Here is a 23273-nt window from a genome sequence, read left to right on the forward strand (position 1 = left end):
AGTCTAAACTACCCCCACTCACCCATCACCATCCCCTCACCCAGTCTAAACTACCCCCACTCACCCATCACCATCCCCTCGCCCAGTCTAAACTACCCCCACTCACCATCCCCTCACCCAGTCTAAACTACCCCCACTCACCCATCACCATCCCCTCACCCAGTCTAAACTACCCCCACTCACCCATCACCATCCCCTCACCCAGTCTAAACTACCCCCACTCACCATCCCCTCACCCAGTCTAAACTACCCCCACTCACCCATCACCATCCCCTCACCCAGTCTAAACTACCCCCACTCACCCATCACCATCCCCTCACCCAGTCTAAACTACCCCCACTCACCCATCACCATCCCCTCACCCAGTCTAAACTACCCCCACTCACCATCCCCTCACCCAGTCTAAACTACCCCCACTCACCATCCCCTCACCCAGTCTAAACTACCCCCACTCACCCATCACCATCCCCTCACCCAGTCTAAACTACCCCCACTCACCCATCACCATCCCCTCACCCAGTCTAAACTACCCCCACTCACCATCCCCTCACCCAGTCTAAACTACCCCCACTCACCATCCCCTCACCCAGTCTAAACTACCCCCACTCACCCAACACCATCCCCTCACCCAGTCTAAACTACCCCCACTCACCCATCACCATCCCCTCACCCAGTCTAAACTACCCCCACTCACCCATCACCATCCCCTCACCCAGTCTAAACTACCCCCACTCACCCATCACCATCCCCTCACCCAGTCTAAACTCCCCCCACTCACCATCCCCTCACCCAGTCTAAACTACCCCCACTCACCATCCCCTCACCCAGTCTAAACTACCCCCACTCACCCATCACCATCCCCTCACCCAGTCTAAACTACCCCCACTCACCCATCACCATCCCCTCACCCAGTCTAAACTACCCCCACTCACCATCCCCTCACCCAGTCTAAACTACCCCCACTCACCCATCACCATCCCCTCACCCAGTCTAAACTACCCCCACTCACCCATCACCATCCCCTCACCCAGTCTAAACTCCCCCCACTCACCATCCCCTCACCCAGTCTAAACTACCCCCACTCACCATCCCCTCACCCAGTCTAAACTACCCCCACTCACCATCCCCTCACCCAGTCTAAACTACCCCCACTCACCATCCCCTCACCCAGTCTAAACTCCCCCCACTCACCCATCACCATCCCCTCACCCAGTCTAAACTACCCCCACTCACCCATCACCATCCCCTCACCCAGTCTAAACAACCCCAACTCACCCATCACCATCCCCTCACCCAGTCTAAACAACCCCAACTCACCCATCACCATCCTCTCACCCAGTCTAAACTCCCCCCACTCACCCATCACCATCCCCTCACCCAGTCTAAACTCCCCCCACTCACCATCCCCTCACCCAGTCTAAACTACCCCCACTCACCATCCCCTCACCCAGTCTAAACTACCCCCACTCACCCATCACCATCCCCTCACCCAGTCTAAACTACCCCCACTCACCATCCTCTCACCCAGTCTAAACTACCCCCACTCACCCATCACCACCCCCTCACCCAGTCTAAACTACCCCCACTCACCCATCACCATCCCCTCACCCAGTCTAAACTCCCCCCACTCACCCATCACCATCCCCTCACCCAGTCTAAACTACCCCCACTCACCATCCCCTCACCCAGTCTAAACTACCCCCACTCACCATCCCCTCCCCCAGTCTAAACTACCCCCACTCACCATCCCCTCACCCAGTCTAAACTACCCCCACTCACCCATCACCATCCCCTCACCCAGTCTAAACTACCCCCACTCACCCATCACCATCCCCTCACCCAGTCTAAACTACCCCCACTCACCATCCCCTCACCCAGTCTAAACTACCCCCACTCACCATCCCCTCACCCAGTCTAAACTACCCCCACTCACCCATCACCATCCCCTCACCCAGTCTAAACTACCCCCACTCACCATCCCCTCACCCAGTCTAAACTACCCCCACTCACCCATCACCATCCCCTCACCCAGTCTAAACTACCCCCACTCACCCATCACCAACCCCTCACCCAGTCTGAACTACCCCCACTCACCCATCACCAACCCCTCACCCAGTCTAAACTCCCCCCACTCACCCATCACCAACCCCTCACCCAGTCTAAACTACCCCCACTCACCATCCCCTCACCCAGTCTAAACTACCCCCACTCACCATCCCCTCACCCAGTCTAAACTACCCCCACTCACCCATCACCATCCCCTCACCCAGTCTAAACTACCCCCACTCACCCATCACCATCCCCTCACCCAGTCTAAACTACCCCCACTCACCCATCACCATCCCCTCACCCAGTCTAAACTACCCCCACTCACCCATCACCATCCCCTCACCCAGTCTAAACTCCCCCCACTCACCCATCACCATCCCCTCACCCAGTCTAAACTCCCCCCACTCACCCATCACCAACCCCTCACCCAGTCTAAACTACCCCCACTCACCATCCCCTCACCCAGTCTAAACTACCCCCACTCACCATCCCCTCACCCAGTCTAAACTACCCCCACTCACCCATCACCATCCCCTCACCCAGTCTAAACTACCCCCACTCACCCATCACCATCCCCTCACCCAGTCTAAACTACCCCCACTCACCCATCACCATCCCCTCACCCAGTCTAAACTCCCCCCACTCACCATCCCCTCACCCAGTCTAAACTACCCCCACTCACCCATCACCATCCTCTCACCCAGTCTAAACTACCCCCACTCACCATCCCCTCACCCAGTCTAAACTACCCCCACTCACCATCCCCTCACCCAGTCTAAACTACCCCCACTCACCCATCACCATCCCCTCACCCAGTCTAAACTACCCCCACTCACCCATCACCATCCCCTCACCCAGTCTAAACTACCCCCACTCACCATCCCCTCACCCAGTCTAAACTACCCCCACTCACCATCCCCTCACCCAGTCTAAACTACCCCCACTCACCCATCACCATCCCCTCACCCAGTCTAAACTACCCCCACTCACCCATCACCATCCCCTCACCCAGTCTAAACTACCCCCACTCACCATCCCCTCACCCAGTCTAAACTACCCCCACTCACCCATCACCATCCCCTCACCCAGTCTAAACTACCCCCACTCACCATCCCCTCACCCAGTCTAAACTACCCCCACTCACCCATCACCATCCCCTCACCCAGTCTAAACTACCCCCACTCACCATCCCCCCACCCAGTCTAAACTACCCCCACTCACCCATCACCATCCCCTCACCCAGTCTAAACTACCCCCACTCACCCATCACCATCCCCTCACCCAGTCTAAACTACCCCCACTCACCCATCACCATCCCCTCACCCAGTCTAAACTACCCCCACTCACCATCCCCTCACCCAGTCTAAACTCCCCCCACTCACCCATCACCATCCCCTCACCCAGTCTAAACTACCCCCACTCACCCATCACCAACCCCTCACCCAGTCTAAACTACCCCCACTCAACCATCACCACCCCCTCACCCAGTCTAAACTACCCCCACTCACCCATCACCATCCCCTCACCCAGTCTAAACTACCCCCACTCACCATCCCCTCACCCAGTCTAAACTCCCCCCACTCACCCATCACCATCCCCTCACCCAGTCTAAACTACCCCCACTCACCCATCACCATCCCCCCACCCAGTCTAAACTACCCCCACTCACCATCCCCTCACCCAGTCTAAACTACCCCCACTCACCATCCCCTCACCCAGTCTAAACTACCCCCACTCACCATCCCCTCACCCAGTCTAAACTACCCCCACTCACCCATCACCAACCCCTCACCCAGTCTAAACTACCCCCACTCACCCATCACCATCCCCTCACCCAGTCTAAACTACCCCCACTCACCCATCACCATCCCCTCACCCAGTCTAAACTACCCCCACTCACCCATCACCATCCCCTCACCCAGTCTAAACTCCCCCCACTCACCCATCACCATCCCCTCACCCAGTCTAAACTACCCCCACTCACCATCCCCTCACCCAGTCTAAACTACCCCCACTCACCATCCCCTCACCCAGTCTAAACTACCCCCACTCACCCATCACCACCCCCTCACCCAGTCTAAACTACCCCCACTCACCATCCCCCCACCCAGTCTAAACTCCCCCCACTCACCCATCACCATCCCCTCACCCAGTCTAAACTACCCCCACTCACCCATCACCATCCCCTCACCCAGTCTAAACTCCCCCCACTCACCCATCACCACCCCCTCACCCAGTCTAAACTCCCCCCACTCACCATCCCCTCACCCAGTCTAAACTACCCCCACTCACCATCCCCTCACCCAGTCTAAACTACCCCCACTCACCCATCACCATCCCCCCACCCAGTCTAAACTACCCCCACTCACCATCCCCTCACCCAGTCTAAACTACCCCCACTCACCATCCCCTCACCCAGTCTAAACTACCCCCACTCACCATCCCCTCACCCAGTCTAAACTACCCCCACTCACCCATCACCATCCCCTCACCCAGTCTAAACTACCCCCACTCACCCATCACCATCCCCTCACCCAGTCTAAACTACCTCCACTCACCCATCACCACCCCCTCACCCAGTCTAAACTACCCCCACTCACCATCCCCTCACCCAGTCTAAACTACCCCCACTCACCCATCACCACCCCCTCACCCAGTCTAAACTACCCCCACTCACCATCCCCTCACCCAGTCTAAACTACCCCCACTCACCCATCACCAACCCCTCACCCAGTCTAAACTACCCCCACTCACCCATCACCATCCCCTCACCCAGTCTAAACTACCCCCACTCACCCATCACCATCCCCCCACCCAGTCTAAACTACCCCCACTCACCCATCACCACCCCCTCACCCAGTCTAAACTACCCCCACTCACCATCCCCTCACCCAGTCTAAACTACCCCCACTCACCCATCACCAACCCCTCACCCAGTCTAAACTACCCCCACTCACCATCCCCTCACCCAGTCTAAACTACCCCCACTCACCCATCACCATCCCCTCACCCAGTCTAAACTACCCCCACTCACCATCCCCTCACCCAGTCTAAACTACCCCCACTCACCCATCACCATCCCCTCACCCAGTCTAAACTACCCCCACTCACAATCCCCTCACCCAGTCTAAACTCCCCCCACTCACCCATCACCATCCCCTCACCCAGTCTAAACTACCCCCACTCACCATCCCCTCACCCAGTCTAAACTACCCCCACTCACCCATCACCATCCCCTCACCCAGTCTAAACTACCCCCACTCACCCATCACCATCCCCTCACCCAGTCTAAACTACCCCCACTCACCCATCACCATCCCCTCACCCAGTCTAAACTACCCCCACTCACCCATCACCATCCCCTCACCCAGTCTAAACTACCCCAAATCACCCATCACCACCCCCTCACCCAGTCTAAACTACCCCCACTCACCATCCCCCCACCCAGTCTAAACTCCCCCCACTCACCCATCACCATCCCCTCACCCAGTCTAAACTACCCCCACTCACCCATCACCATCCCCTCACCCAGTCTAAACTACCCCCACTCACCCATCACCATCCCCTCACCCAGTCTAAACTACCCCCACTCACCATCCCCTCACCCAGTCTAAACTACCCCCACTCACCCATCACCATCCCCCCACCCAGTCTAAACTCCCCCCACTCACCCATCACCATCCCCTCACCCAGTCTAAACTACCCCCACTCACCCATCACCATCCCCTCACCCAGTCTAAACTACCCCAAATCACCCATCACCATCCCCTCACCCAGTCTAAACTACCCCCACTCACCCATCACCATCCCCTCACCCAGTCTAAACTACCCCAAATCACCCATCACCACCCCCTCACCCAGTCTAAACTACCCTCACTCACCATCCCCTCACCCAGTCTAAACTCCCCCCACTCACCATCCCCTCACCCAGTCTAAACTACCCCCACTCACCATCCCCTCACCCAGTCTAAACTACCCCCACTCACCCATCACCATCCCCTCACCCAGTCTAAACTACCCCCACTCACCATCCCCTCACCCAGTCTAAACTACCCCCACTCACCCATCACCACCCCCTCACCCAGTCTAAACTACCCTCACTCACCATCCCCTCACCCAGTCTAAACTCCCCCCACTCACCATCCCCTCACCCAGTCTAAACTACCCCCACTCACCATCCCCTCACCCAGTCTAAACTACCCCCACTCACCCATCACCATCCCCTCACCCAGTCTAAACTACCCCCACTCACCCATCACCACCCCCTCACCCAGTCTAAACTACCCCCACTCACCCATCACCATCCCCTCACCCAGTCTAAACTACCCCCCCTCACCCATCACCATCCCCTCACCCAGTGTAAACTACCCCCACTCACCATCCCCTCACCCAGTCTAAACTACCCCCACTCACCATCCCCTCACCCAGTCTAAACTACCCCCACTCACCCATCACCATCCCCTCACCCAGTCTAAACTACCCCCACTCACCCATCACCATCCCCTCACCCAGTCTAAACTCCCCCCACTCACCATCCCCCCACCCAGTCTAAACTACCCCCACTCACCATCCCCTCACCCAGTCTAAACTACCCCCACTCACCCATCACCATCCCCTCACCCAGTCTAAACTACCCCCACTCACCATCCCCTCACCCAGTCTAAACTCCCCCCACTCACCACCCCCTCACCCAGTCTAAACTACTCCCACTCACCCATCGCATCCATCCTTCTCCTGAAGGTTTCCTGCACTCCCAGCTCCAACCAGGGTGCCCGGTAATGTAATATTTCTCACTAAATTTCTCACAACCTTGGAATAAATGTATAAAGGCATCTACGAGCAAGTTGGAAACAAAAGCGTATACACACACACAACCAGCCACTCCAAAGTTTTTCTCGCTGATTTGGGGCACTCGGATATTCTGTGAGAGGTGCTCCTTAATTCATTATATTTCAGAGCCTTAAGGTGACAGGAAGTACTGGCAGTGAATAGGTGGAAGAAATGGTAGCAGCAGTAGCTCACTCAACCCCTCACTCTTTTATGTGCCCTGTCCCAGATCCCTAGCCATCTCACCATTCCCCCATTTACTGCAAGAATTGCACCCCTATCTTTCTCAGGGCAATATAACCAGAATCGCTACAGTGGAGAAACAAATAATTCGGGCCACACTGACTCCCTAAAGAGCCTCCCACCCAGACCCAACCCTCTTCCCCAATGAATCTGCAATTCTCACAGCTAACCCATCAAGTCTGCACATCCCTGTGCACTATGGGGCAATTTAGCATGGCCCACCCTAACCTGCACATCCCTGGACACTAGGAGACAATTTCGCACGGCCAATCCACCCTAACCTGCACATTCCTGGGCGCTATGGGACAATTTAGCACGGCCAATCCACCCTAACCTACACATCCCTGGACACTATGGGACAATTTAGCTCGGCCCACCCTAACCTGCACATCCCTGGGCACTATGGGACAATTTAGCACAGCCAATCAACCGCAACCTGCACCTCCCTGGGCACTATGGGACAATTTAGCACGGCCAACCCACCCTAACCTGCACATCCCTGGACACTATGGGACAATTTAGCTCGGCCCACCCTAACCTGCACATCCCTGGGCACTATGGGACAATTTAGCACAGCCAATCAACCGTAACCTGCACCTCCCTGGGCACTATGGGACAATTTAGCATGGCCCACCCTAACCTGCACATCTCTGGGCACTATGGGACAATTTAGCACGGCCAATTCACCCTAACCTGCACATCCCTGGGCACTATGGGACAATTTAGCACGGCCAATCCACCCTAACCTGCACATCTTTGGACTGTGGGAAGAACCCCCATGCAAACACAGGGAAAAATGTGCAAACTGCAAACAGACAAGTCGCCCGTGGTTGGAATTGAACCCAGGACCCTGGTGCTATGAGATGGTAGCACGAACCACTGTGCCACCTGAACTCTTCATAAGTATCTTCCACGGTTCAGTGTGTCAGAGTGAGACCGTATTGGACTATTAGAAGTTTATTTTGTTTCACGTGGGTCTCGAGAGCTCGACAAAGAAGGAGTTGCATTCGGAAGGGAATACACTAGAGGTCCACATTGCGGGATATGAGACTGTGAGAGTCACTTCTAAGGCTGAGAGCTACCAACCCGTGCTGTAGCCCTGAACGTGAGTTTCTGCGAGCATGCAGGCTTTATTTCCACCAGTAAGCTCAGCGTCCATCGACAAGAAATCACTTGTCTCCCTTCAACCGAGCAGTCAAAGGATTGACCGCATGTGGCCTGAAGTCACATATAGGCCAGACCAGCTCAGATTTCCCTCCCTGGCAAGCATTGGAGAACCATGTTCATCCTCATGACTATTTCACGATCTCCCGTCGCTGTTTTGTTAAAAATCAACCTGGTTTATTGAGTTCTGGAGCCATAAAGTTGTGCAGCAGGGAATCCTTTGATCTGAGTCATCCATGCTGACCAGATATCCTAAATTAATCGAGGACCAGATCCCTCTAAACCCTTCCTGTTCACATTCCCATCCTTTTAAATGTTGCAATTGTACCAGCCTCCACCACTTCCTCTGGCAGCTCATTCCATACACGTACCATCCTCTGGGTGAAAAAGTTGCCCCTCAGGTCCCTTTTATATCTTTCTCCCCTCACCTTAAACCTATGCCCTCTAGTTCTGGACTCACCTACTATAGGGAAACCACCTGTTTCTTTACCCTGTCCATGTCCCTCATGATTTTATAAACCTCTATAATGTCACCCCCCTCAGCCTCCAACGCTCCAGGGAAAATAGCGCTAGCTTATTCAACCTTCCCCTAATTGTCCAAACCCTCCAACCCCAGCAACATCCTTGTAAATCTTTTCTGAATCCTTTCAAGTTTCGGAATATCTTTCATCTATCAGGGAGACCAGAATTGAGTGCAGTCTTCCAAAAGTAATTTGAGTTCTGCAAGTTGTCGTGGTGCAATTTGAACCTGGACTCTGCTCAGTATTAACCTGGGAGTCACGAATTCAACGCCATTATCACTATGTCTGATCACACATAACAGGCTAAAAATAAATGAGTAAAATCTTATAGCCGCAGGGAAAGTGCAGAGGGAGTGTGATTAATTGCATAGCTCTTTGAAAGAGTTGACAACGGTGTTAATGTCTTGCCAATCCTTTCCTTCAAGTTCCATTTGTGTCATTGCTAAGGTTATAAGAATTGGGCAGAGAGTATTAATTGTCTTTGAATGCATATATATAGGAAGGATTCTTGTGGCACTGTGGTAGTGTCCCGATGTCTGAGCTAGGAGCCCCAAGTTCAAGTCCTGCCCCACAACACATCTGAATGGCTTGATTTGGAATGTATCTATTCATGTATATATTGAGCAGCTGTTAAAGTGAAGGGGCTGTGAGACTGAGCAAGTCAATAAACTCACTGTGCAAAGGAATGCTGTGTGTTCTATGTCTACTGTCAACTTGCAATCTAATAACAACAGGGGCGCGTGCTGTGTCACCTCCCCCACCCCCCCCTCGGTTCATTCAGAGATTGGTTCGATGAAGGCAGGGTGGGAGCCCAGTTTCTGTCGGTGAGTCCCAATTGTTGGCTCTCCACTGGCCATCCGTGCTGAGCTGCATCCCTCAGAGTGTCAGACGGTAAACCTCTGACAGGAAGTGCTCCCATCCACGTCGAAAGGCTCGATCAATGTCCTGCGGAGAAAAACGAAACTCGGACACAGTCAGAATTGGAGAAGGGGAGTCAAAATCGATAAAAGTGAGTCTCATCGCAATCGTTGGCATCCCCCAAACAGCAATGTTGTCATAACCAGATTACCTGATTTCCTGATGTCAGTTGTGCAACATGAGGCAATGCTCCAAGTCCTCCTGGACCAGCAACCCCCCCCTCCTCTTCTTCCACAATGAGCCTGGGATCTTTTCTGTCCCCTCCCTCAGCACCATGTTGGGAATCCCATGTATGTCAATGTTCTGGACACAGACCCCTCAGTGACCTACCAAGCTGAGTGACGAGACCATGACATTCTGGCACCCAATTCATGACCTATTCTTATCTCACTCAGTTTACTCTTGATTCATACCCACATGATTCACACCCACCTGCTTCACACTCACCCGATTCACACCCACCTCATTTACACCTCCACAATTTACACCCACCCAACTCACATCCACCCAATCACCACACAAACACGCCCAATTTACGCACATCTGACACAGACGCATGGGATTTACAAATACCAGGTTCGCATTCATCTGATTAAGTCTCTGAATTTTCACGCACCCAATTTATACTCATCTGATTCACAGCTGCCAGAAACACACCAGCCAGATATACGCCTGCTGATATACGACTGCCAAATTTATACCCATCGGACATGCACTCTGCACATATACACCATGTATACACCCACCAGATACACACCCACCAGATACACACCCACCAGATACACACCCACCAGATACACCTCCACCAGATACACACCCACCAGATACACACCCACCAGATATACACCCACCAGATACACTCCCACCAGATACACCTCCACCAGATACACACCCACCAGATACACACCCACCAGATATACACCCACCAGATACACACCCACCAGATACACACCCACCAGATACACACCCTCCAGATACACACCCACCAGATACACACCCACCAGATATACACCCACCAGATATACACCCACCAGATATACACCCACAAGATACACACCCACCAGATACACACCCACCAGATACACACCCACCAGATACACACTCACCAGATACACACCCACCAGATATACACCCACCAGATACACACCCACCAGATACACACCCACCAGATACACACCCACCAGATACACACCCTCCAGATACACACCCACCAGATACACACCCACCAGATACACCTCCACCAGATATACACCCACCAGATATACACCCACAAGATACACACCCACCAGATACACACCCACCAGATACACACCCACCAGATACACACACCCACCAGATATACACCCACCAGATACCCACCCACCAGATATGTACCAACCAGATATACTCCCACCAGGTACACACCCACCAGATACACACCCACCAGATACGCACCCACCAGAAACACACCCAACAGATACACACCCACCAGCTACACACCCACCAGATACACACCCACCAGATACATACTCACCAAATACACACCCTCCAAATACACACCCACCAGCTACAAACCCACCAGATACACACCCACCAGATACACACCCACCAGATACACACCCACCAGATGCACACCCACCAGATATACACCCACCAGATATACACCCACCAGATACACACCTACCAGATATACACCCACCAGATACACACCTACCAGATATACACCCACCAGATATACACCCACCAGATACACACCCACCAGATACACACTCACCAGATACACACCCACCAGATATACACCCACCAGATACACACCCACCAGATACACACTCACCAGATATACACCCACCACATACACACCCACCAGATACACACCCACCAGATATACACCCACCACATACACACCCACCAGATATACACCCACCACATACACACCCACCAGATACACACCCACCAGATACGCACCCACAAGATACACACCCTCCAGATACACACCCACCAGATACACACTCACCAGATATACACCCACCAGATACGTACCAACCAGATATACTCCCACCAGGTACACACCCATAAGATACACACCCACCAGATATACACCCACCAGATATACACCCATAAGATACACACCCACCAGATATACACCCACCAGATATACACCCATAAGATACACACCCACCAGATATACACCCACCAGATACACACCCATAAGATACACACCCACCAGATATACACCCACCAGATATACACCCATAAGATACACACCCACCAGATATACACCCACCAGATATACACCCATAAGATACACACCCACCAGATATACACCCACCAGATACACACTCACCAGATACACACTCACCAGATACACACCGACCAGATATACACCCACCAGATATACACCCACCAGATACACACCCACCAGATACACACTCACCAGATACACACCCACCAGATAAACACCCACCAGATACACACCCACCAGATATACACCCACCAGATACACACCCACCAGATACACACCCACCAGATACACCTCCACCAGATATACACCCACCAGATACACACCCACCAGATATACACCCACCAGATACACACCCACCAGATACACACCCACCAGATACACCTCCACCAGATACACACCCACCAGATACACACCCACCAGATACACACCCTCCAGATACACACCCACCAGATATACACCCACCAGATATACACCCACCAGATACACACCCTCCAGATATACACCCACCAGATACCCACCCACCAGATGCACACCCACCAGATACACACCCACCAGATACACACCCACCAGATATACACCCACCAGATACCCACCCACCAGATACGTACCAACCAGATATACTCCCACCAGGTACACACCCTCCTGATACACACCCACCAGAGACGCACCCCCCAGATACACACCCACAAGATATACACCCACCAGATGCGTACCAACCAGATATACTCCCACCAGATATGTACCAACCAGATATACTCCCACCAGATACACACCCATAAGATACACACCCACCAGATATACACCCACCAGATATACACCCATAAGATACACACCCACCAGATATACACCCACCAGATATACACCCATAAGATACACACCCACCAGATATACACCCTCCAGATACACACCCACCAGATACACACCCACCAGATATACACCCACCAGATATACACCCACCAGATATACACCCACCAGATACACACCCACCAGATACACACCCACCAGATACACACTCACCAGATACACACCCACCAGATATACACCCACCAGATACACACCCACCAGATACACACCCACCAGATACACACCCACCAGATACACACCCACCAGATACACACCCTCCAGATACACACCCACCAGATACACACCCACCAGATACACCTCCACCAGATATACACCCACCAGATATACACCCACAAGATACACACCCACCAGATACACACCCACCAGATACACACCCACCAGATACACACACCCACCAGATATACACCCACCAGATACCCACCCACCAGATACGTACCAACCAGATATACTCCCACCAGGTACACACCCACCAGATACACACCCACCAGATACGCACCCACCAGAAACACACCCAACAGATACACACCCACCAGCTACACACCCACCAGATACATACTCACCAAATACACACCCTCCAAATACACACCCACCAGCTACACACCCACCAGATACACACCCACCAGATACACACCCACCAGATACACACCCACCAGATGCACACCCACCAGATATACACCCACCAGATACACACCTACCAGATATACACCCACCAGATACACACCTACCAGATATACACCCACCAGATATACACCCACCAGATACACACCCACCAGATACACACTCACCAGATACACACCCACCAGATATACACCCACCAGATACACACCCACCAGATACACACCCACCAGATACACACTCACCAGATATACACCCACCAGATACGTACCAACCAGATATACTCCCACCAGGTACACACCCATAAGATACACACCCACCAGATATACACCCACCAGATACACACCCACCAGATACACCTCCACCAGATATACACCCACCAGATACACACCCACCAGATATACACCCACCAGATACACACCCACCAGATACACACCCACCAGATACACCTCCACCAGATACACACCCACCAGATACACACCCACCAGATACACACCCTCCAGATACACACCCTCCAGATACACACCCACCAGATATACACCCACCAGATATACACCCACCAGATACACACCCTCCAGATATACACCCACCAGATACCCACCCACCAGATGCACACCCACCAGATACACACCCACCAGATACACACCCACCAGATATACACCCACCAGATACCCACCCACCAGATACGTACCAACCAGATATACTCCCACCAGGTACACACCCTCCTGATACACACCCACCAGAGACGCACCCCCCAGATACACACCCCCCAGATACGTACAAACCAGATTTACTCCCACCAGATATACACCCACCAGATACACTTCCACCAGATACACACTCACCAGATACACGCCCACAAGATATACACCCACCAGATGCGTACCAACCAGATATACTCCCACCAGATATGTACCAACCAGATATACTCCCACCAGATACACACCTACCAGATACACAACCACCTGATATACATCCTCCTGATGCACTCCCACCTGGTATACACCCACAAAATATACACACCCACCAGATACGCACCCACGAGATACACACCCACCATATACACACCCACTAGATACAGACCCACCACATACACACCCACCAGATACACACCCACCAGATACGCACCCACAAGATATACACCCACCACATACATACCCACCACATACACACCCACCAGATATACCATGTTTACAACAACTAAATACACAGCCACCAGTCATGCACAAACTAGATATATGTTCTCAGGGTATAGACCCCCATGTTCACACCCACCAGCTGTACACTGACTAGATTTACACCTGTCAGATATACACCCAACAGGTATACACCTTTCAGATATCCACCAACTAGATTTATACCCACCAGGTATACACGCATTAGATAGACACCCACCAAATGTCTACCTGTCGCAAACACACCCATCAGAATTAGATTCTCCAGATACAATCTGTCTAGTTTTACACCCACCAGATATACATCTACCAGATATACACCCACCAGGTTTAAACCCATGAATATACTTGCTCCACACCTATGCCTACCAGATACACACTTGTCTGGTTTCAGCCGCATACCTCTCTGTATTTCCTCAATATCTTGATCTTCCTCTTGGTGCCAGCGTTGTGCTCCTTCCGTTTGGCGTGACTTTTCAGTAGCAGTTGGTGGTCGTCGCTCAGAACGGCGGTGTGGCCGGTGCTGGCACCATGTTTGCGGCTGGCCCCCTTTGCCCCCTTGTTCCTGTGGGTGGCAGCAGCGGCTGGCACCCCCTCGCCGGGATGGCCCCCATCTCCGTGCGGCCCGGGACGCCCTCCCCTCTTGCTCCGGCCCCTCGGTTGAGGCCTGGCATCTGGCCAGAGCGGGCTGTCACTTCTCCAGGAGCTCAGTCCCTCAGCCCCAACGGCAGGGTCCCCTTCGGCCTCTCTCTCCTCCAGCCTGGCGTAGAAGCCGGAATGTTTATCCAGGAAGCCTGGGCCCTCCAGATGAAATCGGCCTGCCCTTGTCTCTGGGACCCATGTCTGGCAATCCGACTTAATCTCTTCCTTCATAGTCAGGTTTGCAGGGCTGAGTTCCTCTCTCGCTAATCGCCTGACTGTTCTTTTGTCCTCCCAAGTCGTGCTGGAGCGTTTACAATCGAGGGAGTCCAAAGGTCAGTGATACCAGGACCACGTCAACATTCCTCACGTCAGTATGAAGCACAGGGTCCATTCGGTCCATCCACCAATAGTCCACCGATTTTCCTGTCTAACAGTCCTATCTCAAACCCTTCCTCCTCCCCACCTCCCCCCGAAGTTCTCCTCTGACATAGCTACATTTCGACTGAATAAAATACATTAGAATGGAACCGAATCCCTAAGTATGAAAACAGGCCATTCGGCCCAACAAGTCCAACCGCCCCTCCAACGAGTAGCCCACCCAGACCCATTCCCCTACCCTATTACTCTACATTTACTCCTGACATCCCTGGACACTATGGGACAATTTAGCACGGCCAATCCACCCTAACCTACACATCCCTGGGCACTATGGGACAATTTAGCACGGCCAATCCACACTAACCTGCACATCCCTGGACACTATGGGACAATTTAGCACGGCCAATCCACCCTAACCTGCACATCCCTGGACACTATGGGACAATTTAGCACGGCCAATCCACCCTAACCTACACATCCCTGGGCACTATGGGACAATTTAGCACGGCCAATCCACCCTAACCTGCACATCCCTGGGCACTATGGGACAATTTAGCACGGCCAATCCACACTAACCTGCACATCCCTGGGCACTATGGGACAATTTAGCACGGCCAATCCACCCTAACCTGCACATCCCTGGGCACTATGGGACAATTTGTCCAAATCTTTTATAAAGGTTGGAAGGTTTCCGGCCTCCACTACTTTCCCAGGCTTTCCAGATTCCTGCCACCCACTGAGGGAAAAAGGGTTTTCCCAAATCCCCTCTGAATCTCCTGCCCTTTACTCTAAAACAACACCCTCCCCCGCCCCATGATTGACCCCTCAACCAAGGAGAACAGCTGTTCTCTACACATCTTGTCCACCCCCCTCACAATCTTATCCACCTCAGTCACATGCCCCTCCCCACCCCTCCCCCCCCTTCAGTCTTCTCTGCTGTAAAGAAAACAATCGAAGCCTATCTGGTCTCCCCTTCTCGCTCGATGTCTCCATCCCAGGGAACATCCTGGTGAACCTCCTGTGTACCCCCTCCAGTGCGATCACATCCTTTCTGTGGTGAGGGGACCAGAACTGTACACAGTACCCCAGCTGTGGGCTGACCAACCCCCTGTACGACTCCAATGTTACCTCCCTGCTCTTATACTCTGTGCCATGGACTGATGACAGCAAGTGTCCCATTAAGCCTTAACTATCCTGTTCACGTGCTCTGCCGACTTCAGGGATCTGTGAATAATTTGCCCCAGATCCCTCTGTTCCTCAGTGTCCTGTCATTCGTTAAATACTCCCTCATCTTCTTTCTCCTTCCAAAGTGCAGCACCTCATCAGGGTTAAACACCTGATCTCCCCCATCTGACCAACCCATCTGTATCTTCCCGTAATCTACAGCCAACCTCTTCGCCATTAACCACTCTACCCGATCTCGGCACCACAGCGTTAGAGACCCGGGTTTAATTCCCGCCTCGGGCAACTGTGTGGAGTTTGCACATTCCCCCCCCCTGTGTCTGTGTGGGGTTTCCTCCGGGTGCTCCGGTTTCCTCCCACAGTCCAAAGATGTGCAGGTTAGGGTGAATTGACCATTCTAAACTGCCCATAGTATTAGGTGAAGGGGTAAATGTAGGGCAATGGGTCTGGGTGGGTTGCTCTTCGACGGGTCGGTGTGGACTTGTTGGGCCGAAGGGCCTGTTTCCATACTGTAAGTGATCTAATCGAATCTTAAAACAAGCAATAAGAGTCCCAGTACTGATCCTTGTGGTATACCACTGGACAGCGGCCTCCAGTCTCTCAAACAGCCTTACACCACTACCCTTTGTGTTCTATAACTACGTTTCTGCCAAGTTTCCCTCAAATCTAAGTGCTTTAACCTTCACTTAACGATCAGGACGTTCACCCAGCGACAATGAAGGAACAGTGATAAGTTTCCAAGTCAGGGTGGTCTCGGGTTGAATGGAAATCTTTTGCAGGGAGGTATTAGATTAGATTAGATTACTTACAGAGTGGAAACAGGCCCTTCGGCCCAACAAGTCCACACCGCCCCGCCGAAGCGCAACCCACCCATACCCCTACATTTACCCCTTACCTAACACTACGGGCAATTTAGATTGGCCAATTCACCCTAACCTGCACATCTTTGGAGTGTGGGAGGAAACCGGAGCACCCGGAGGAAACCCACGCAGACACGGGGAGAATGTGCAAACTCCACACAGAGAGTCGCCTGAGGCGGGAATTGAACCCAGGTCTCTGGCGCTGTGAGGCAGCAGTGCTAACCACTGTGCCACCGTGCCGCCCATGTATTGTTCCCGTGCATTTTCTTGCCATTCTTGCAGGCCGAAGGCTGTGGCTTTAGCAAGTTCTACGATCATGAGAAATGGGATCGGGAGAAGACCATTCAGTCCCTCGATCCTACTGGCCAGGATCATGGCTGATTTGACAACCCTCATTTCCATTTTGCTGCCCGTTTAAGATGGAGATGACGGATTGCTGGTTTCTCCCGGAGAATCGAGGCTCTTTGGAATTCCCTTTCTCGACAGGCGGTGCACGTCGAATCTTCAAATGCTTTTATCAGAGCCACAGAGCCATAGAGCACAGAAACTGGCACAACTCGTCCCAAATGGGGTAGATTCAGCAAGGTAGAGTTGAGGTCAAAATTAGATCAGCCATGATCTTACTGAACGGCAGAACAGGCAGGAAGGGCTGAATGGCCTACTCCTGTTCCCAGTTGGGTGATTTTCAAGGCCTTGACTCTAACACAGAAATCTCTCTGACCCTATGAAACCCTCAGTTAATGCGGGCAAATGCATCAGAGCAGTCTCTCACACTGTAAACTGAGATCAGTTTGTCTGATTTATCGATTTTAACATTCCTGTTTCCTTTTGTTTGTCTTTTTGGATTAAGTCACCCTTCAAGCCTCTGTTTTTCCCACAAGAGGCTGACAATCTGATCCTGAGCTCGAACACTCGACATGTGATGGTTCGTGTGAATCTTTTCCAGTGCATGTTAAACTCTCAGTGAGTTTTAACCAACTGTGGAATCCTGACAGTGCAGACAGAGGCCATTTGGCCCATCGTGTCTGCACTGACCCTCTGAAGAGTGTTGCGAAGTTGGGCAGATTGCGTTAGATTAGATTAGATTTCCTACAGCGTGGAAACAGGCCCTTCGGCCAACAAGTCCATACTGACCCTCCAAAGACCAACTCACCCAAACCCATTTCCCTCTGACAAATGCAGCTAACACCATGGGCAATTTAGCATCACCAATTAGCAGAGTATTTGAGGACTGGAAGGCAGGATGTTCGAATTTGATACGTGTAACATCATAGAGGGAAAGCATTGTGTGGTCCCTTGAAAAGATGATGTTTTTTTCTTTCCCCCAGTGCTTAATGTTAAAACGGATATCTGAGCATCAGTTTATAGTGCACAGGGAGTGTCCGAATTGAAGCATTTCGAATCGAACAGCCAAGTAGCATTTTTACCAAGAAAGCAGGTCTTTTTAAATTTAGCCAATCAAGCCTCACACAGCAGCAATCCTGACCTGCAAAGAGAGGAAGAGGAACACCTCGACAAAGTCTTTGCCCCAAGGACGGATATCCCCGCAACTTCACCCGCAGATGCCTGGGAGACAAGCAGCGTGACGAGGACATGCCACGACCCAACACACTTTATATACAAAACCATCTCAGAACCGACAGCCAGACCTCTCCGACCACTCGGATTCACAGCAGCCCAAAAAGCGGCAGCAGTGCTCAGACAACAGCTCACCAGGACAATACCCGTCATGTGCAGGACAACCGCGGTGTACAAGATTCCATGCAGAGACTGCATGGAACACTATATAGGAGAGCAGTGTTTGAGAAGATTTGTAGCTCAGGTTGATGATATGGATGTAAGTTCGCTCGCTGAGCTGCAAGGTTCGTTTTCAGATGTTTCGTCACCATGACTAGGTGACACCATCAGTGAGAGTCTCTGGTGAAGCGCTGGTGGTATGTCCCACCTCTCTATTTATAGGGCTTGGTGTCTTAAGGTGGGTGATGTCATTTCCAGTTTTTATTCAAGGGAAGGTAGATGGGATCTAAATCGAGGTGTTTATTGGTGGAGTTCTGGTTAGAATGCCATGCCTCGAAGGATACTCGTGTGTGTCTTTGTTTCGCCTGTCCTAGGATGTGTGAGTTGTCCCAGTCAAAGTGGTGTCCTTCCTTGTCTGTATGTATAGAAACTAGTGAGAGTGGGTCGCGTCTTTTGGTGGCCAGTTGGTGTTCACGTATCCTGGTGACAATTCCCTGCTAGTTTGTCCCATGTCGTGATTTTTACAGTTCTTGCACAGTATCTCGAAAATGACGTTAGTTTTGCTGGTGGTACCTAATGGATCCTTTAGGCCCATTAGTCGCTGTTTAAGTTTTGGTAGGTTTGTGGGCTACCATGACGCCAAGGGGCCTTAGTAGTCTGGAAGCAATTTCTGGTATGTCTTTGGTGCAAGGTAATGTGGCAATAGTTTTTGGTTGGGTTGGGGGTATGTTTCTGAGGAATCGGCAGATTATGTTTATTGTGTACCCGTTTCTCTTGCAAACATTGTATAGATATTTTCCTTTTGCTTTAAATTCACAAAAGAGGAGGCAAAAGACATCAGAGTCCCATTCCTCGATGTGACAGTTGACAGAGAGCTTCAAACCAGCATCTACAGCAAAATAACAAACACGGACCAAATACTTGACTTCAGAAGCAATCATCCCCACACTCATACACGAGCGACATCAAGACATTATTTCAATGAGCTACATCACACTGCAGCACCCAAGAACTACAAAAAGCAGAAGGAAAATATCCATACAATGGTTTCAAGAAAAACGGGTACCCAATAAACATAATCCATCAATTCCTCAGAAACAAACCCAAACACGCAGATACAACACGACCAAAACTATAGCCACGTCACCTTACATCAAAGACAATATCAGAAATGACTTCCAGACCACTCCGACCCCTTGGCGTCATGGTGTCCTGCACTCTGTTCTGCTACCCCGATGCACTCTGTATGGTACTACACGGTGTGCAAAACAACACTTTTTAACTGTATCTCAGCACATCTGACATTAATAAACCAATCAATTCCCAAAGCTCCATCAAATCCCTTCCACTCCATCAGCTGGGCCCCTGAATTCTCCCAAATGCTCTTCCACCAAATTGTCTCTGCTCTCAAACGGAAACACGGTCCTGCCCTCCATCATCCCGAATGTCTATCAGAGACACCTCACCCTCAAATAGACCGCCATGCAGAGTTACCAGAGACCGTGAGATGTAAGAGTTAATCCCCTTGAGCCTGCTCCGCCTTTCAATAGAATCGTCCAACATTCCTCACAGTCTCTTTCCCGGTAACCCTTGAATCCCGGACTGATGAAGACTTGATCTACCTCAGCCTTAAATATGCACAAGGACTCTGCCCTCACAGCTCCATGTGGCAAGGAATTCCAAAGTCTCACAACCGTCTGAGAGAAGAAATTCCTCCTCATCTCAGGGTTTATTCTGAGACGATACTCTCTGGTCCCAGATTCTCCTGGGAGACCCACACTAACGATACAGTCTACCTTTGCTGTTCTGATCGGGTAAGGGCTTCACTCAAAGCCTAGTCCTTATTGCCCATCCCTCATTGCCCCTTGAATGAAATCATAGAATTCCTAGTGTAGAAACAGGCCCTTCGGCCCAACGAGTCCACACCAACCCTCCAAAGGGTAGCCCACCCAGACCCATTCCCCTACCTTATATTTACCCCTCACTAATGCACTTAACCTACACATTCCTGAACACTGTGGGTAAGTTAGCACGGCCAATCCACCCTAACCTACACATCCCTGGACACTATGGGACAATTTAGCACGGCCAATCCACCCTAACCTACACATCCCTGGACACTATGGGACAATTTAGCACGGCCAATCCACCCTAACCTGCACATCTCTGGGCACTATGGGACAATTTAGCACAGCCAATCCACCCCTAACCTGCACATCACTGGGCACTATGGGGCAATTTAGCACGGCCAATCCACCCTAACCTGCACATCCTAGTGTAGGCCTAGACGAGATAAGGGGGCCAGTTATCTTTCCCTGCAGGACATGAGGGAATTGGATGGGCTTTTATGACAATCATTGTTGTCAGCATTGCACACGCCAACTTACAGATTTATGAATTGGGTTCCACCAGCCACCACAATGAGATTCAAAACTGGGTCTCCACAGGTGACAAGCCCGGCCACATTCCCACTAGCAACCGGAAACGTCACACTTACACCATTCGAAGGATCACAGAAGTGTTAGAGTGCAGAGAAAAGGCCATTGGGTCAATCGTGTGTGGAGGAAGCATAATGAAGCATAATAGGCCTTTTGCCTACCTAACCCTCACACCATGTTTTTATTTAAATACCCAATTCCTTTCTTTAATGCTTCTATTGAACCGGCCTCTTCCTCCCATCAACCAACCATGTATTTCCCCTCTACCTGTGTTCCCCTGTCTCTACCTCATCACCCTGCCTTCCCCCTCCCCCAACACACTCCCTGCTCTTTATCTGCAGCTCCCCTGACACCCAGCCCCAGCCCTGAGGAAGGGTTCCACCCGAAACATCGACTTCTCCACCTCCTGATGCTGCCTGGCTCGCTCTGTTCGTCCAGCATCCTGCATGTCCACCAAATTTCCAGACAGGGCATTCCACACCCGAACTACTCACTGAGTGAAAATGGTCTCCCTCCCTCCACAATGTCAGTATCTCTCCCTATCTCATCAATCATCTCACTATCTCTCTCTCTCTCATACACCATTTCACTCTCTCTCTCCCTCTCATACACAATTTCACTCTCCCTCTGTCATACACAATTTCACTATCTCTCTGTCTCTCTCTCTCTCACACAATCTTACGAGCTCTCTCTCTCTCGTTCACAATGTCACTATATTGTACACAGTCTCACTAACTTTCCCTCTCACACACAATCTAACTATCTCATAGACAATCTCACTATCTCTGTCTCATACACAATCTCACTATCGCTTTCTCTCTCATATGTTATAAAGCAGAGGTTGACCACCTCTGAGAACTCAAACTTAGACACCCAAAGAGGGGTGCTTCACCGTATAATCTGTTAAAAGGAGCGAGGGAAGGGGTGTAACCCATTTCCCAGCAACTTCTGGTGGTTAAATAAATCACTTTCCAATCAACAATGAACAATTTATTCATCTAACATTAACAGTGAATGAATTATCTAAACTATTAACAAACCAAACAAATCCCTTACTAACTATTCCTGAATATCACAAGATTCCAATGGTCTGCTGTTCCAAGAAATATAAGTCCCACTCATATAATAAAAAATATAGAATTTAGTCTCTTGAATTTGCAGCCATGAGGTGTGTCTTCCGGAATGTTCTGAGCCTTCTTCCGAGGTTCTTCTGTCGGGAACGCCTCTTCGAATTGTTCTGTCAGAAAGTGCCTTCTTCATCGTTCAGGTCAGACTGTTATAACTGCAACCTTGGGCTATAGAAAATCTCGCTATGGAAAGCTGCTGTAGAAAATCACACCGTAGAAGATTGCTAATAGTGAACCGCCATACCCATTTAGTAGAAGGTTTATGATATCCAAGCAATGTCCACAATCCAGTGAAAGTGAGGATTGTCGAGA

At 51.3% G+C, this 23273-nt stretch overlaps 1 protein-coding gene across 1 annotated transcript; it reads right to left on the minus strand.

Annotated features, from left to right (window-relative positions):
* Nucleotides 1-7974: 7974 nt before the first annotated feature.
* On the minus strand, nucleotides 7975-15534 carry LOC140456841 (uncharacterized). Its single transcript, XM_072550773.1, has 2 exons — nucleotides 15000-15534; nucleotides 7975-9749 (listed from the first exon to the last, which is right to left on the minus strand). The coding sequence occupies exons 1-2, from the start codon at nucleotides 15468-15470 to the stop codon at nucleotides 9681-9683; spliced, it is 540 nt and encodes a 179-aa protein (XP_072406874.1). The 5' UTR covers nucleotides 15471-15534; the 3' UTR covers nucleotides 7975-9680.
* Nucleotides 15535-23273: the final 7739 nt, after the last annotated feature.

The sequence above is a fragment of the Chiloscyllium punctatum genome, chromosome 31 (genome assembly GCF_047496795.1).
Source record: "Chiloscyllium punctatum isolate Juve2018m chromosome 31, sChiPun1.3, whole genome shotgun sequence".
NCBI classification, from domain to species: domain Eukaryota; kingdom Metazoa; phylum Chordata; class Chondrichthyes; order Orectolobiformes; family Hemiscylliidae; genus Chiloscyllium; species Chiloscyllium punctatum.